This window comes from Gopherus evgoodei, chromosome 3 (genome assembly GCF_007399415.2).
Source record: "Gopherus evgoodei ecotype Sinaloan lineage chromosome 3, rGopEvg1_v1.p, whole genome shotgun sequence".
Taxonomy (NCBI): Eukaryota; Metazoa; Chordata; order Testudines; family Testudinidae; genus Gopherus; species Gopherus evgoodei.
In genome coordinates this window covers 46,023,093-46,040,949 of record NC_044324.1, presented here as the reverse complement: position 1 = coordinate 46,040,949, position 17,857 = coordinate 46,023,093, and the positions used below count along the sequence as shown (strand labels likewise).

General features: G+C 40.7%; 1 protein-coding gene across 1 annotated transcript in view; it reads left to right on the top strand.

The window, feature by feature from the left end:
- Positions 1 to 14,976, top strand: part of TPO (thyroid peroxidase) — a 72,931-nt gene extending 57,955 nt beyond the window's left edge. The window contains exons 15-16 of the mRNA XM_030554205.1: positions 9,609 to 9,708; positions 14,332 to 14,976. Of these exons, the coding sequence (XP_030410065.1) occupies positions 9,609 to 9,708; positions 14,332 to 14,341 (110 nt within the window). The 3' untranslated portion in view covers positions 14,342 to 14,976. The remainder of the gene's footprint in view (positions 1 to 9,608; positions 9,709 to 14,331) is intronic.
- Positions 14,977 to 17,857: the final 2,881 nt, after the last annotated feature.

Here is a 17,857-nt window from a genome sequence, read left to right as displayed (position 1 = left end):
TCACTTGAAGTAAGTTTATTTTCATCTTCTATCTGTAACACTGTCATGCTTTACTGAGTAACCACATAGTGTAGTTAACACCGGTCAGGTATAGACTGGGAGGATAGAGAAGGGAGGGGGTACACAATAGGATATATCTTAAGAACAGGATCTGCAAAATGAAAAAAAGAATCACTGTTCTAAAGACCTCCCATTTTTTAAATAATTATACACCTCTTAACCCACCCTTGCTAATGCATTCATCCTAACCACAGCTCAGAGTGACACCACTAGACATTTCTCTTTCAAATTCCTCCTTAAATATCTTCCATGGCACCATCAAGTACTGAAGTACTCACCAGTAATGTCCCCACCCCCTTGCCATTGAGCTGTTATCCAATGTACATCTTTGTTTAACTAATTGCAATGACCTTGGGCTTTGACTTTCATTTGTTTGTAAAGTGCATTATATGTTTATGGTGCTGTTGAAGTATCAGTTTCCAGAAGAGATAGTGTAGATGTCTCAACCCCTCACAAAGATGTGAAAATATTATTTAACTCTGTTCTGGTTTGTTGTATAATAGGATATGACAGGGTTTAGGAATCCTGCCTGCTTTCTAAGAGGCAGGGAGTGAACTGCCTCTCCAGAGGTGAGGAGCAATGAAGCAGGGTTAGGGGCTGAAGACCCAGTCAGGAACTCAGAGGGACCCTGGGAAGCTCTATGAAAAGGCCTTGGAGGCAGAGCAATACACTCAAGGCACAGACAGACGAGGTTGCAGAAGAAACTTCCCCGATCTTGCGCTCCCAAGGTAGTGTTTCCTGTGCTCTGGAGAACACATGGACTGCTTGCTCCTGCTGCCTCCAGGACTGGGTCACCATGTGGGACAGAGGTCATGACTCCATTTCCTCTCTGTACTGGTCCATGAAGCAGGGCTGGCACGTGAGTGGAGAGTAATCTGGGTGGGTGGAATAAATTGCCAACCCCATGCCCATGTGAATGGAGAACTCCTGGCTCCCATCCTGGGGCAGAACAGCTCCATGTTCCTCTATACAGGGATGTGAGATAAATGCTACAATCTAGCTCTCTGTGTATGGGGGGGGGCAGAGAGGGGTTTGTAACCTGAGCTCAGACTCTCTATGTCTGATTCTATGTTTAAATTAAAAAAATATATTTTGCTGAAGCCTATGAACAATGAATGGACCAGTAACCACTGGAGTCCAGGGATACCGACTCCTTTCATGGTTCAAATTTAAAGCTGTAGAAGAAAACCTATTTCGATAATACATTCCCTGGGTCAGCAGGCTTATGCCCCATCTTGCTGAATAATCTGAATTGTTTCATAGTATAACTACCATAAATGCTTTTGAGATTAATACCTCAGCTTCACTTTGGCCAATCAATCAGCAGCTGTTTATTCCTATTTACTATAAATCAATGGAAATTATCCTTTGGATTTAATCTTTATTGACAGACTTTTTAAGAAGAACACAATCCCTCTCCTTAAATCCAAGGATTAAACTGCAGGCATTCCACATTTGTGCTGTGATCTCATCAGATTTCATTACCTAATTACTTTGTGGTCAGGTCAATATCTGAAGAGGAAACCTCCTAAGCACATACTTCCTTATGAATTTGTGCTAAACCCACGTTCCAGCACTGTTCTTGAAGGTATTGTGTTCCTGGAGGTCCAACCTTTTGGTGTCCATGTAAAACTAAAGTATTGATCACTTGCAGTAATTATAGATTCTTTGACACTTTCCACAAGGATAATGGATGTTAGCTATAGGGTCTTAGCCATACTCCTGTGTGGGTAATTACACTCTGCCTACTTATTGTTGCTCATGCAGTTTCAACTAAGTAAAAGGTGTACAGTATTCCTGTGTATTGTTAAAGAGCTCCCTGATTCCAGAGGTGGCTTAAATTTGTAAAGCACTTTGATATCTTTTTGAATAAAATGCAAAAATGTACATTTGAACCATTATCATTCATTGAATTGTCAATAGATTACTGTCCTCAACAGCCATCTGTGGTCAGAAAAGATCCAGTTTTTATGCAATATGCAAAAGTAATAGATTTAACCTGTAATATTTCCGTATTGCTTTTAAGTATCATCCAGATTGTTGGTTGTTTTTTTTGGTGATATTGATTTAATTATTTTTGTTAGAATAGCATTTTTTTCAAACTCCAAGCAGTTTCCTGATACATTTGTAATGAGTTTGTGAACCTGTGTGAGAATGCAACCCATCTCCTCTCTAAACCGACAAGCTGATTATCATAAATAAGCAGGTGAAATTTGGAAGTGATTGGAATTTAGGCCTTGTGCAGTTTAGAGTGACTGAAAATTGTGAGAGCACTTCACATTATTATGCGGATTTCAATCTTCTTAAAAATTTGAAGAGCTCTAGTAATGTTAACTATTCTGTGTTGTATATTCATATAACACCTTCACTCCCTTTTTATGGGTAGGATTCATCATAAGGCCCAATTCTTTTCTGAAATTGGAAACGTTTCTCACTCAGTCACAAACCTCTCGCATTCAGAACAATGATAAATATTGTAACACTGATTTGTTGCTAATCTTTGGTTTATGAATTCTGCTTTCTCCATTGTCATGTTCTTAAATTAAGGAAGTGACTCAATGGTATTCAGTCATCCTTTACAAAAATGATGACTAGAATAGGAGATAAACTTTTCAGAAGGTAGGAAGACACTCCTTTGAACCAATAAAAGAGAGAATGTTTAGTGGCCCATGGGTATGTCATTTAGAAGGAGATTTTCAAAGCACTAAAGGCACGTATAACTTCTAAATCTCCTAGGTGTTTTGAAAATCTCTCTCTAAATTATCACTGCTGCTAGTGAGTGGTATAATGTGGACTACTTTTACAAATATATATTATAATCCATGAAACCCCCTTGTCCATGGTCTTCCCTTGTAAAAAATCGTACAGTGGAAACTATGGGGAGAAAATTTTAGAAGGAAAGGAGTGAAATGGAATAAAGAGAGTGCCATCCAATGAAGAATTTTGTTTAGGATAACATTTTGCCTGTTTTTTCTCTTATCCAAATATCATCTATCTGAATTAGAGATATATCCTAATGGTATATCTTTGATGACACGCAGCTAGACAGGTAATATTTTTTTCAGTATTGTGATCTAAAATTGCCAATTTTCCTATAAATTTCTTACGTGAAATTCAACTGAGTTCTGATTTCATTGTGGAAATAAATTCATAATTCCTCTGGGGTCGTGAAGAAATCTCACTAGAGCATTTCTGTGCCTTATGGAGTTTTATGCCTTACTCTGTGAAGATCTTTGATTCTGAAAAATAAGTGGGGATAATCAGCTGAATAACAGCTCCCCAGTGTGACACGGCCAAAAGAGCTAATGTGATCCTGGGATGCATAAACAGAGGAATCTAAAGTAGGAGTAGAGAGGTTATTTTACCTTTGTATTTGGCATGGGTGCGGCTGTTGCTGGGCTACTGTGTCCAGTTCTGGTGCCCACAATTTAAGAAGGATGTTGATAAATTGGAGAGGGTTCAGAGAACAGTCACGAGAATGATTAAAGGATTAGAAAACTTACCTTATAGTGTTAAACTCAAGGAGCTCAATCTATTTAGCTTAACAAAGAGTAGGTTAAGGGGTGATGGGATAAGGTGTATAGACCCCCACAAGGATGAGGAATGTGTGAGAGGGGCCCTGGGGACAGGGATAGTCCCACTCCTCTGTCCCTGTCAATCATGCATGAGGCCATTAAAAGGGAGCGAACTGCATTTAGTGAGGAAAGATGAACAGACTGCGCTAAGCAGCAGACTGCAGGAGTGATCTCTGAAGCCTCAGAGGGAACCCCTAGCCAGAAGACCATCACCATCACCCCAGCCCAGCCCAGGGTAAAATGGACAGGCTCAGAAACCCAGCCAGAGAGATTAAACCAAAAACCATTATGTTGGTGCTAGATTGCTGTCAGCACTGTAGACTTGCCCCTCTACCTTCTCTTATTGCTGGGGCTACAGGGAAGTATTATTCCTGAATGTGTTGGGGTTTGTAGCTTTCAGTTTGATACTCCAGCTGGAGAGACTTAAGAAACCCCACAAAGGGCAGAGCCACCCCCATGCAAGTAATAAGGAAGTGGGGCTTGTGCTGGAACCACCCAGTGTAGACAACTGGGTGTAGTAAGGTTCTCCCAACCTTGGCCGGGGAACTACCGAGGATTCTGTGACAGTTTACTTGATTACACTCCATAAGTATCTACTTGGGGAACAAATATTTAATAACGGGCTCCCTAATCTAGCAGAGAAAGATATATCATGATCCAATGACTGGAAGTCAAAAGTTAGACAAATTCAGACTGGAAATGAAGTGTACATTTTTAAAGTTGGAGTAATTAACCGTTGGAACAATTTACCAAGGGTCATGCTGGATTCTCCATCAATTTTATTTTTTTCTAAAAGATATGTTCTAGGAATTATTTGGGGGAAGTTTGATGGCTTGCATTATAGATAGGGTCAGACTAGATTATCACAATTGTCCCTTCTGGTGTCAGAATCTATGAATCTAAAGCATCTGGCATGGCCCCATCAGAATGGTCCATAAGTCTATTTCAGTATGACATTTCCTGTATTTCTGTATATAGTTTTAAAATGGCTTTAAGCAAAGAGCTGTGTATAGAATTCCTCTTTTTTTTTCAATTTATTAAAATGCCCAAACCTGAGTAGAGCCTTTTGAACTCAATTATAATATAAATAATGAGAGGGAAAAATAAAATTAATTGCTCAGTACATTATTGTTCAAAAATACATAAAGAATTAGAATATCAAAGGGCCAGATCCCATCTTGTCAGCACAGTGCCCTCTTGCTCCCTCGTGTCAATGCACAATACCAATACTGCTTCTAACAGGGGAAAGCTGGTTCCACAAAGATCCTATGTCCCTCACTAACACAAGTGGGCAAGAGTAGGTGTAACCTTGTCTTCACAACAAGGTGTAGTTCCACTGGCATGTCAAATAAAGACTTGTTACCATTCACTCTCTCCTTGGAGAAGTAGGGAGACAGAAGTCTGGGCTGGACTTTGCCAACCCGTCAGAGGAGGGATCCCAGTGCCATGGGAGATGTAGTCTAGCCCAGGAGACTAGCTTGTAGGAGATTTGCGGTACCCAAAAATTTTGATGGAAAATTCCCAAACAGCTTTACTCTTGGGCTGCTCCAGAGCCGAGGGCTAGATTGCAGACTGATGATCTAGCCCAAAAGTAACACAGGAAATCTCTATAATAAAGTCATAAATTATAAGATGTAGATAATGTTACCAAAAATCAAAGTATTTACAAAACCAAATTCTAAGAATAAACTCTGCACTATATTAAAAGTTGTCCTTTGCTAATCTCTGAAGGAAAAGGACTTCTGGTGAAAATTTCCTAAATATATAAAATGTATATAACCTAATAATGTATTCCTACATTGTATTTTTCTTTTCCAGAGAGGTGATAACAGTTAAAAAAAATTGACATTGTTTTTTTTTTAAATCTATACTTTGTCTTCCAGTCCATTAAACTTAGCTAATTCTATAACCCATTCAGTATACTTCTGAAGAGTCTGTAACCAAATAAGGAGCTAACCAACAAGACTGGGTAATTTTAATGCATATCAAAAGAGAATAAAGGTGCTCATATCTCATACTCAGAAGAAACTTTGCTTTGGGAATTACTCCTAATAAACAAAATGCTCAATTTGGTAGATTTATGTAATATGTTACCAAATTTCTAATTAGATAACATCTAGAAAGAGATTGGTAAGAGCATTTAGCAGCTAACCATTAATACATGCCAAAGCGATTTCAGAATTATCTAAAGCTGTAGGAATTCTGAAGTGTTGTAGTAACACTGGTGTGCTCAAGTGCACTGAATCCTCTTGCAAACTGCAGTACATTCTAATATTACTCAACTCTGTGCTCTGGGGACCAGGGTTTATTGTGTCATTTTTGCAATTAGTTCTTTTCTGTATGCTTGGCAAGCAACTACTGTCGTAGAAGATTTTCTCTTCTCATGGGGCAGATTATACCCCCCTTACTAATCAAAGTAAACTGGACTACTTGTGGAGTAAGCTACTGTTCGCTGTGAGTAAAGATGGCCCAAAGTGATTAATCTCATTGATTTTAATAGGTCCATAAGATTCTACTCAATTTGAGTAAGGGTGGAAGAATCTGACCCTTAGGGTATGTCTACCCTGCAATATAAGACGAGGATTAATAGAACTCAAGCTAGCAGACTCTGGGTTTGTTAACCTAGGGCTTGAGCATCTATACTTATTTGTATAGGAAATTGGTTAGGAATTCCAGATTAGGAATGGTTGAACCCTTGGTCCCAAACTGAGGCTCCAGCATCTACACTGCATTATGCAGACTCAAGTCCAACAACCCATGTTCCAGACTTCTAGTGCCCTCCCAAAATGTGGCTACTCTAGCCTTTTGTTCATGATTCAGTGTGGGGAATCTTGATTGTCCTCTAAACGTGCCTGGCCAGAGGACAAAGAAATTCAGCTCATGGGATTGGAGGATACTTTTAGTGGAGTCCCAGAGCATGAGTTCAGTGGGGCTGCAACTACACGGCAAAGCAATAGGGTGCTGGCTTGACTCTGGCTTGGATCCTCCACCCCTGTGCGGTCCTGGGCCAAGCACTGGGTTAGCATGATTTGTGTGTAGATGGAAAGGGGATTAGACTTGAGCTTGACGTTGGACCCTGGTCTTACACTGCAGAGTAGACATACCCTAAAAGCACGTCTACATTGCAGTTCAAAAACCACAGCTGGCCCATGCCAGCTGACTTGGGCTTGTGGGACTTAGGCTAAGGTAAGGGGCTATTTAATTGTGGTGTAGCTATACTGGCTTGGGCTGGAGCCTGGGCTCTAGGGCCCTGCAAGTTGGGAAGGTTCCCGAGCTTGGGCTGCAGACCAAGCCTGAATGTCAACACTGCAGTTAAATAACCCATTAGCCTGAGCCCTGCGAGCTCAAGTCAGCTGGCATGTGCCAGCTGTGGGTTTTTAATTACAGTGTAGACGTGCCCTCAGGTTCTATAGCCTTATTGAGTTTGGATAGTATTACATATAGAAAGCAGCCCTTATTAATATCATATGCTTTTCATTTCCCTATAGTGCTAACAATTTGTTTGTCTATTCTGTTATAAACTTTGATTTATATACAGCTTACTTCCACTGCTAGTATTTAAAATCACACTATCTTATCCACCATCGCATTTAACTTCTTTTACCAATAAATCCCACACATTTCCTGGATTAGTCAGTTTAAATATTCTAGTTACTTTGCCATGAAACAGTTAAGCCATCTTGCGTTGGTTGTCATTCTTCCTCATTTTATTTTGTTTTTCTCTAATGTGGCTAATAACCATTTAACCCCACAGCAATGGTTTTGCAGTTATATTTCTTCCATGGCTTTCCCTGCGGCCTCCATGATTACTGCTAGCACTGGGATTACACATTCTCATTCTGGAAATTCCACTTTTGGTTCCTTTTCTTACTTGACTATTGAATTTGATTAATAGCTTTTTTATAATTTAATATTTTAACTTGTAAATAAAATACAAATTGCTTCATTGGACTATTTAATCAGTCTGTATGATACATACACAAAAAGCAATTTATAGTTGAGACAAGTTTATTACAGCTCCCCATGGCTAGATCGGAGAAACACTCCTTCTCATAAAAGGGTGCTAAATTAATAATCCAGTAGACGAAATCTTTGGGGCAGAGAGAGCATGGACACTGGCAGGGCAAGCTTCTAGGTAATACTCAACTGATAAATCTCAAGTGTGTTCTGAATGGATCGCTTCTAGAGCTGAGAAGATAGTTCATTCTCAGCTATTCAAATCAGGGCTGGCTAGAAAATGTCAACTCTGTTTCACAAAAAATGTTAAGATTTCAAAAATTATTTCCATTCCAATGCAGAATGAAAATGAGACTTTTTGAAATTCTTTGTGAAAAAACACAGGAGAGTGAAAACTTATCCCAGAATAGCCAGTCGCCTTGTGGTTAGGGTGCTCATCTGGGAATTGGGAAACTCAGGTTCAAGTCCCTGCTCTAAATCAGGCCATACTAGGACTTGAACTCTGGTCTTCCATATGCAAGAGAAATACCGTGACTGCCAACCAACTGGCTATTCTGGGGTAAGTCTCATTCACTCATATTTTGGTGTCAATAAACTAGCATTTGGCAATGGAAAAATACTTCACTGAAAAATTTCAACCAGCTCTAACTGAACTGTCTGATACGGTCAACAAAGGTGAAATTTATATCAGCTGTAATGGTGTCTTTTGTGTATATGGAATCTGAACTGAGTCTGCCAATGTGTGCAGTGTACTTGTAGCCAAGTCAGTCCCAGGATACTAGATAAACAAGGTGGGTGAAGTAATATTTTTTACTTGACCAACTTCTGTTGGTGAGAGACAAGCTATCGAGCCACACAGAGATTTTCTTCAGGTCTCTGTGTGGCACGGAAGTTTGTCTTTCTCACCAACAGAAGCTGGTTCAATAAAAGGTATTACCTCACTTTGTCTCTCTGCCAACATATGAATGAACAGCCCTCAGATGGTAATGATTTTGCTACTGCAAGGGTGTTGTATTCCTTTCTCAGTGGAAGTTTTGACTAATTAAGCACTGAGTAAAATCTGACCAAGGATTTCAGTATTTGACTCATTTGTTTCTCCACCTTCCCTCTATATGCTTTGCAGTGCTTTGAATAGAGAGGGAGCTTCCACTGAATGCAGGAACTACCATTGTGACTTACCTAGATGTAGGCTATGCAAGAAATGATGGAAGGCTCGTTATGCCTTTCCTTCCAATTGTGCTCCTATGTAAGGATGAGGTACAGAATCTGGCACTCTATTTGCTATATAAGTCTGATTTCTTATAGACTGGATAATGTGTGCATCTTAGTATTATTATTATTTATTTGTATTGCAGAAGCTCTAGCATCATTGTGCAGGCAAGTGAAACATGTAACAAAAAGATGTTCCCTGCCCCTAAAGAATTTACAGTCTAGGTTTTCTCAGTCTAGAAGATTGAGAAATGACAGGTGGAAACAACAGACAGGGGAGAGGAATCACAAAGTAACAATGAAACAGTTATAGTCTACAAGATACACAGCAGTCACATCAGATCTGCTGGCTAACCGTTACTAAGTATGGAGTCATAGATTTAAGGCCAGAAGAGATCATTGCGACCATCTAATCTGACCCACTCTATAATATAGGCCACTGAACTTCCCCAAAATAATTCCTGGGGCATATCTTTTGGAAAAACATTTAATCTTGATTTAAAAATTAAACAGTGATGGAGAATCCACCATGACCCTTGGTAGATTGTTCCATTGTTTAATTACTGTTGAAAATATATATGTTATTTCCAGTCTGAATTTGTTTAGCTTCAACTTCCAGTATTTTATAGGTAGCAGTGGAAAGGCTGAAAGAAAGATTTGAAGGAGAACAGTGTAGTGGCCTTGCAGTTCTTCCTATTTGTGGCAGAAAGTTTGAAGTTGCTTGTTGGAAAACTACTATGACTGACATGCTAATACCATTTGCTGTTTTTGTTGGTGCAAATGAAACATGTTTTTTTCACGTTTCAGATTCTGGAAGGATTCCTAAAGGCTCTTTAATCTCCATCATTTTAGGAGTTACTATGGTCAGTGGTTTGGCAGTATTAAGCTGGATAGTAATTTGCCGGTGGTAAGTTTTACTTATTTTTTTCATCTGTTTTATCTAGAAAAGCAGTCATATTTTTCAACTCTCTTGAAACTTTCCTAACTTCAGTCTTTTTCTTTCTATATAGCCAACAGGTGACAGAAAGTTCTCTATTTGTGATCCTCTGTAGTGTGTAATTCTGACTAATGTAACCATTAGACATTCAAGTCTCTATTATACTTTTTTAATGATAATATGAACAGGTATTATCCTACCTTTGGGTGCTGCAAAGAACATCAGATGGAATTTCAATGATACCTAAGATTTTTCAGCTAACTAATTTATTTCAATTGAAATACTATCTCATTAAAAATAAAAGTGCTCTGAAAGATGGGGGGAAGTAAAGGGTGTATTTGCAAGTGAAATATTTTTTAAAAGAAAACCACTTGCTGCTGCTTTCACTTCTCTGCCTGTGAGGGCATTGACTAACTTTAAGAGATTGGTTCTGTAGATGACCTTTTAAGATCCTGGGTTCATAAACAGAATCCTGCACTTTGGGAGAATGAGGCTGTTGGAACCTAATAGCAAGGTTCGGAGGAATAAAAGTAGTAACACGCAGCTTTAGGGCCCTGAGCCTGCTGCCACTGAAATAGTGGTAAAATTCCCTTTGATGTCAGTGGTGCATGTCACAAACATTGTCTGATTACACTTTCTAAAATCTCTGTGAAGTACACATTATCATCCAGATTTTCCAAATGGGAAGCTGAAATACTAGAGGCCTGATTTTTAGAGCTGTCCTCCTTGCATAAATTTGTGCCCACATTTAATTGTGGATTTAAATGCTAGCATTTAGAAATAGCTCAGTTAGGAACACAAGTTATCTCACCAAAATCCCCTTTTTCAGTTGCCTTCAGGGATACTTACTTTTTTTGCACGCTCACTTGCATCCTACTCTGTGTTTATTTTGCATTCTTTTAAAGTGTTGAATGGCACACCATTGCTAGAGACTTGTATTTGTCACAGTAAATTTTGCTCAACTTTTGGAGCTCAGGCTTAGGACCCTTTGAAAGCCATTCAATCTGAAAAAACTATCAGTGGCCACTCATGGCTTTAATTGGCTTTCATTTTTAATCTGGGCTTTAGGGCAAAGACAGACTGCTGCATTTACTGTAATCTTGTTACCTTTCTGTGTCAAAGGCACCTAGATCCTATATAAGACATTTCTTTAAATACTGCTATAAATCAAAGGAAGAAATTGAATGAACTTTCCTTACTGCACTGCAATAGGTATGATGCTGAAAGCACTGACTAATCACAGCAGGCTCTCCACTTGGCCAGCAGTCTCAACATTGCACCCTGTAGGGGTAGGAAATCCAGCTGACTGGGGATGAAAAGAAGTATGGCATTTGACACATTTGTCAAGCCCATGGCAAAAATGCTGCCTTTGTTTAAGTAAGCAGTGTTGCCATAGGTGTCATGGGAGCCCTAGGCATTGTTATTTTCAGGTTTAGATGGGGAAAAAAATAATCCATGACATTTGACATTTGGGATTTTTCAAGTGAGTGGGTTGATGTGCTTGTAGATAAACAGATGAATTCATTTCACTGAGAAACTTGAGAACTGCAAGCTAAACTCTGGGCTGCAAAGGAGGCTAAGGAAGAGCATCAAATCAGCAAAAAATATTAGGGTGTGTGGCAGGGCAGGGGTAAAACCCCCTTTAAAGCCCTGCCAAAATGCTGGCTGCAGCCTGCTCTCCAGCCAGGAGGCCAGGTATAGAGATGCAGGCACTCAGCAGGGAGCCCAGCTGCAAACCCTAAGGAGGGCTGGCTCAGAGGAACATGCTGAGCTAAGTAGTGACAGCTGGGCTGGGGCAGGAGAGGGCTATAAAAGTCCTGAGCAAATCTCAGTGGGGGAGGCTAGCTGGGGAGGAGACAGGAGGGCAGTATCTCTGTCTCCTTACCAACAAGGAAGCCTTAAAGGCCAGGAGCCCCTGGGGAGGGTCTGTGGGGTACTAACTGTTGGGGGGGAACTGTACAAGCACTGTAAATAAAGACACTTGGGTGATCTGGCAAAAGAAGGCTCTTTCTTATACCAGCCTAAACACAGAGTGCAGGCACAAAAGTGGGAGAGCCTGCTCTGACCTTGTGACAGGGTGATATAAGGGACCAGTATAGTGTACTCTCAGAGACACCTGTTATTTCTTTAAGGGATAGGAAGGTTTCTTTCATACGCAACATAAAATCAAAACAAAAGATATACATTCAAACAAAATTGGAGCATTAGATTGTATTTACAAATGTTGCTTATGATATAGGGCAACTACTAAGTTTGTTCATATTTGTTCATTATCATAAAATTGCAATGGAAAAATAAAATCCACTTGATATTTTTGTTTCCATGACACATGCCATTTTCACCATGACTACCCTATGACTTTTCTTTAGAAAAATTCCAGTGAAAACAAGCCTCGTATGCTTATACATTTAATACTAATCACAGTCCAATGAGAATCACAGAGCTAAATCATCAATAAAACCATTTTAAACATATCTGTGTGGCTTCTACTGGAAGGCTAAAGGGGCACTGAGACCTGTTTACTCCAATTTTTTTCCACTCCAATTTACTGGAGATATAAACTCTGCCCATTTGGCTTCATTAGTTTATATTTTTTTTCAATACTTAATTTGGTTCTGAACTGGATGAAAGGAGTGGAGATGCCAACATATCTGTTGAACACTGAAGCTCCCAGTGAACAATAAGAGTCCCAGATTGGACTATTGCCCTTACCATGCATAGGATCCACATCTGCTAGAAGAATGGCTTTCTGCCCACTCACAAGGTAGCAGGCCCATTTCAGTAGAGTATAAATGGTGGATGAAGATATTCTGCTTACATATCATTGCAAGTAAAGAAAGTCTATCTTCTAGGAAAGCATTATCACCATATGCCTCTTTATAATGGATCATACCTATATGTGTATCAAAATAGACACCATAGATTGTGGAGATGAGAAAGGCACAAGATACACTGGCACTTGAAGCAGAAGAATAGGTTGTGTTTGAACGGACTTCTGTGAAGCCTATTAACACATGATGTGACAGAGAATATTTAAATATAAATGCCAAGTCCATAGACACATTGTACACAGACAAGCTCAGACATTGCTACTGTTGGCTGACTTATGTGCAAGCAATTCAAGGTAAAGGAGGTCAGATCAGAAGCACTGGACTCACTCTGAAAAGTCAGCAAATCTGCCTTTTCCCCAGCTTGGTGTTTCATAGTCTATTAGAAGATGCAAAGCAAAAAATGTGTTTTTTACACCTTGTGGCTTTGCAGAACAACTTTATCCTGCTGATCGTGGAGTGCATGAACAAGGGGAGTGTCAAGGCTTTTCCCCCAGTTTGAACTTTAGGGTACAAAAAGTGGGGACCTGCATGAACACTTTTAAGCTTAATTACTAGCTTAAATCTGGTATGCTGCCACCAGCCAGAATTTAGTGTCTGGCACACTTTCTGTTCCCCAAAAACCTTCCCTGGGGAACCCAGACCCAAAGACCCCTTGGGTCTTAAAACAAGGAGAAATTAACCATCCCCCTCCTTTTCCCCCTAGACTTTCCCGTCCCTGGATTGCCTTGAGAGGCTTCACACCAATCCAAACTCCTTGGATCTTAGAACAAGGAGGAATTAACCATCCCCTCTCCTTCCCCCCCCCCCACCAATCCCTGGTGAGTTCAGACTCAAGCCCTTGGATTTTAAAACAAGGAAAAATCAATCAGGTTACTAAAAAGAAAGCTTTTAATTAAAGAAAGAAAAGGTAAAAATTATCTCTGTAAAATCAGGATGGAAAATGCTTTATAGGGTACTCAGATTCATATAGACCAGAGGGACTCCCCCCCAGCCTGAGATTCAAAGTTACAGCAAACAGAGGTAAAAATCCTTCCAGCAAAAAGACACATTTACAAGTTAAGAAAACAAACATAAGACTAATCCGCCTTGCCTGGCTATTACTTACAATTTTGAAACATGAAAGACTGATTCAGAAAGATTGGGAAAGCCTGGGTGTCCGTCTGGTCCCTCTTAGCCCCAAAAGCTAACAACGAACAACACAAAAAGCACAAACAAAGACTTCCCTCCACCAAGATTTGAAAGTATCTTGTCCCCCTATTGGTCCTCTGGTCAGGTGTCAGCCAGGTTACTGAGCTTCTTAACCCTTTACAGGTAAAAGAGACATGAACCCTTACCCATCTGTTTATGACAGGGAGGCACTTAGTGTGCTGAATTTAATCACAATTATTGTCGTCATCCTCCCCACCCATATCCTCCACCTGTTGTTGTCCCATCATAAGAGTAGTCTGCAAGGTCTTTGTGGAAGAGACTGTTTTTTTTTATTATTATATATGTAGAGAGTACCTAGCACAATGGGGGGAGGGCATTAGCTTTTTGGAGACCCTGGAAATATTGGTATTTGATGGACCCCATCAAGGTAGCACTGAGGATTGCAACTGACCTACAAAGTGAACAATAATGGATTATTGTTCTCCATTATTTCTTACCAGGATTTACCCCTCCTTAGTTTAGGAGAGCACTCTCTCTAATAGTCTAAGATCTAGATAAATTACTGACTTGACTGAAAGCAAATTATTTTATTTATTTTTCTCTCTCTTTCTAGGAGCTCATAGAATAATGTACACTGCCACGCTCACTGTGTCAGAACATTAGTAAAGGCAAATAAACTAAGAATGAGGGCACTGTTCAACTGGCCGAGATGTAAAACAAAGATTCTGACCCTTTGACCTAATTAAACATCCCATGGCTGCTTGTGTAAATGAGAGATTGAGAGTTACAGTTCAAAGTGTATGTGCACCGTGATGCTTTAAGGAGCTTTTGACATTTCTCACCAAGACTATAACCACTCCTGTCAAATGGAAAGTATTTAAATTAAATCAACTTTTTACAACAAAAACAGAATATTACCTTATAAGAATGATTAACTTGTTCACCATTTCCCTTTCTGTGATGAGAATTTTCAGAGTTTAGCCATCCTGTGTTATTGTCTTTAGACAAAATCCAAATTGGTCAGCTGCTTCAGGGGCATTTTTAAGTGAGAATAGTTCTGAATGTGTCTTTAGTTTTTTTCTAGCCCAGCTAACTGTGTGTTTATAATTTTTCTCAGGGCTTGTGATCAGCTGCAAATGCAGCAGCTAAATACTGTATTGATATAAACATATGAGCTACTGACCCCTTTAAAATTGTGGAAGTGCTTGTTGCCACAGGGGTATTGAATGTTAAGACATCTTTTAAACCAGCTAAACTGTGCCAGGCTACAGAGGCTGCTCTGACTAATAACCTGAATTAAGTTCTGATACTTACTTCTGTTTTTGTCTAAATTCAAATGTAAATCTTAAGTTTAAACTATTAAAAATACATGACAATGATACACTAAGATTACGTTTTAGAGTTATTCTAGTCACGATGAGCTTTGACCCATTTAAGACCATTTCTGAGTGAACTATCCCACTATATCCTTCTCCCATATTATTTATATAGAAGCAGAACTCGTTCAGCAGAACTACTTAACATGGAATGAGCACTAACACTTTAGGGTAAAATCCTGCCCCATTGATGACAATGACAAAACTCCCATTGAGTTGGACAGGGCCAGGACTGTTAGCATTTGTATTGTTGTAGCACTGTTCCCTCTCACACATTTTTGAACCTGTGACCTGTGATGTATGTAGCTATGATTCTTCATTTTATGGTCGGTGGTACAGTTCTGGGTAACTGCACATTTAACCCCCCTCCATGGGCTGCTCCAGAAATGCTCACTCAAGTCTCAGACCTCTAGGGCTATGTCTATCCTGCAATTAAAAACCCATGGCTGGTCCATACCAGCTGACTTGGGCTCATGGGGCTTCGGCTTGCGGGGCTAGTTAATTGTAGAGTAGAGTTTCAGGTTCGGGCTTGGGCTGCTGCCCAGGCTCTAGGACCATGCAAGATGGGAAGGTCTCAGAACATTTACACTGCAATTAAACTGCCCCTTAGAGCAAGTCCTGTGAGCCTGAGTCAGCTCTCACAGGCCATCCATGAGTGTCTAACTGCAATATAGACATACCTCTATCTGTCACCGCTCCTCAGCTCCCATGCAATTCATTGTGTTAATCCTAGCAGGTCTGACTTATATCCAGCCCCTGTGCTTCTTTTTTTCTCTCTTCAAGGGCAATGACCAGTGAATGCCAGAGTACATTTATTTAAGGACAAAAGCATGCATGGAAAACATATAAAACAATGAAAGGATCTAAACACTTTACCAGTAGCTTCTTCCCCCTCTTGCTCCAATCAGTCTTCTGGAAATGCTGGCAGGTTTTATTCTGTCCAGCCCTTCTGCATGATTTGCACCCACTCCCCCCTCAAACAAAAGGTCATGTCAGGTTATTGTATCAAAATGAAGGCCCTCTCTCAGGGTATATCTACACTACGAAATTAAGTCGAATTTATAGAAGTTGTTTTTTTAGAAATCATTTTTATACAGTCGATTGTGTGTGTCCCCACACAAAATGCTCTAAGTGCATTAAGTCGGTGGACTGCATCCACAGTACTGAGATTAGCATCGACTTCCAAAGCGTTGCACTGTGGATAGCTATGAGTAGCTATCCCACAGTCTCCGTCGCCCATTGGAATTCTGGGTTGAGATCCTAATGCCTGATGAAGCAAAAACAGTCTCACGGGTGGTTCTGGGTACATGTCATCAGGCCCCCCTCCTCCTACCCTCCCTCTGTGAAAGCAACGTCAGACAATGGTTTCATGTCTTTTTTCCTGGGTTACCTGTGCAGACGCCATCTGAGCATGGAGCCTGCTCAGCTCAACATCACCGTACATCTCCTGAGTGCTGGCAGACATGGGACTGCATTGCTACACAGCAGGAGCTCATTGCCTTTTGGCAGCAGATGGTGCATTATGACTGGTAGCCATCATCGTCGTATTCCTGGGTGCTCTTTTAGTCGACCTCGGTGAGGTCGGTCAGGGGCACCTGGGAAGACATGGGAGTGACTCAGCCAGGTCATCCCATCATCTGGCGAGCAGCCAGGAGATGACAATGGCTAGCAATCATAATGCAGCATTTTCTGCTGAGCACCCAGGAGATGATGATGGTAGCAGTCATACTGCACCATCTGCTGCCAGCCTAAGATGTAAAAGATAGATGGAGTGGATCAAAACAAAAAATAGACCTGATTTGTTTTGTATTCATTTGCTCCCCCCCTCCCTCCGTGAAATCAACAGCCTGCTAAACTCAGGGTTTTGAGTTCAATCCTTGAGGGGGACAGTCTATGTGACAGTTGTTTGTGTTTTTCCTTGATGCAAAGCCACCCCCTTTATTGATTTTAATTCTCTGTAAACCATGTCGTCAGTCCCCCCTCCCTCCATCAGAGCAACGGCAGACAATCGTCTCGCACCTTTTTTCAGCTCAGACGCCATAGCACTGGGAACATGGAGCTCGCTTAGATCACCGCGGCAATTGTGAGCACCGTAAACACCACACACATTATCCTGCAGTATATGCAGAACTAGAACCTGCCAAAGCAAAACCAGGTGATAAGGCAATGGCAGCACGGTGATGAGAGTGATGAGGACGTAGACATGGGCACAGACTTCTCAGAAGTATGGGCCCCGGCAATGTGCACATCAGGGTGTTAATGGGGCAGGTTCATGCTGTGGAACACCAATTCTGGGCCCAGGAAACAAGCACAGACTTGTGGGATCACATAGTGTTGCAGGTATGGAAAGGTTCCCAGTGGCTGTGAAACTTTAGCATGAGTTAGGGAACTTTCATGGAACTTTGTGACTTGCTTTTCCCTGCCCTTAAATACCAGAATACCAAGATGAGAGCAGCCCTCACAGTTGAGAAGTGAGTGGCGATAGCCTTCTGGAAGCTTGCAATGTCAGACAGCTACCGGTCAGTCGGGCATCAGTTTGGAGTGGGCAAATCTACTATGGGGGCTGCTGTGATCCAAGTAGCCAACACAATCAAAAAGCTGCTGATATCAAAGTAGTGACTCTGGGAAATGTGCAGGCAATAGTTGATGGCTTTGCTGCAATGGGATTTCCTAACTGTGGTGGCACGATAGACAGACCCCATATCCCTATCTTGGCACCGGAGCACCAAGCCAGTGAACATATAAACCGAAATGGGTACTTTT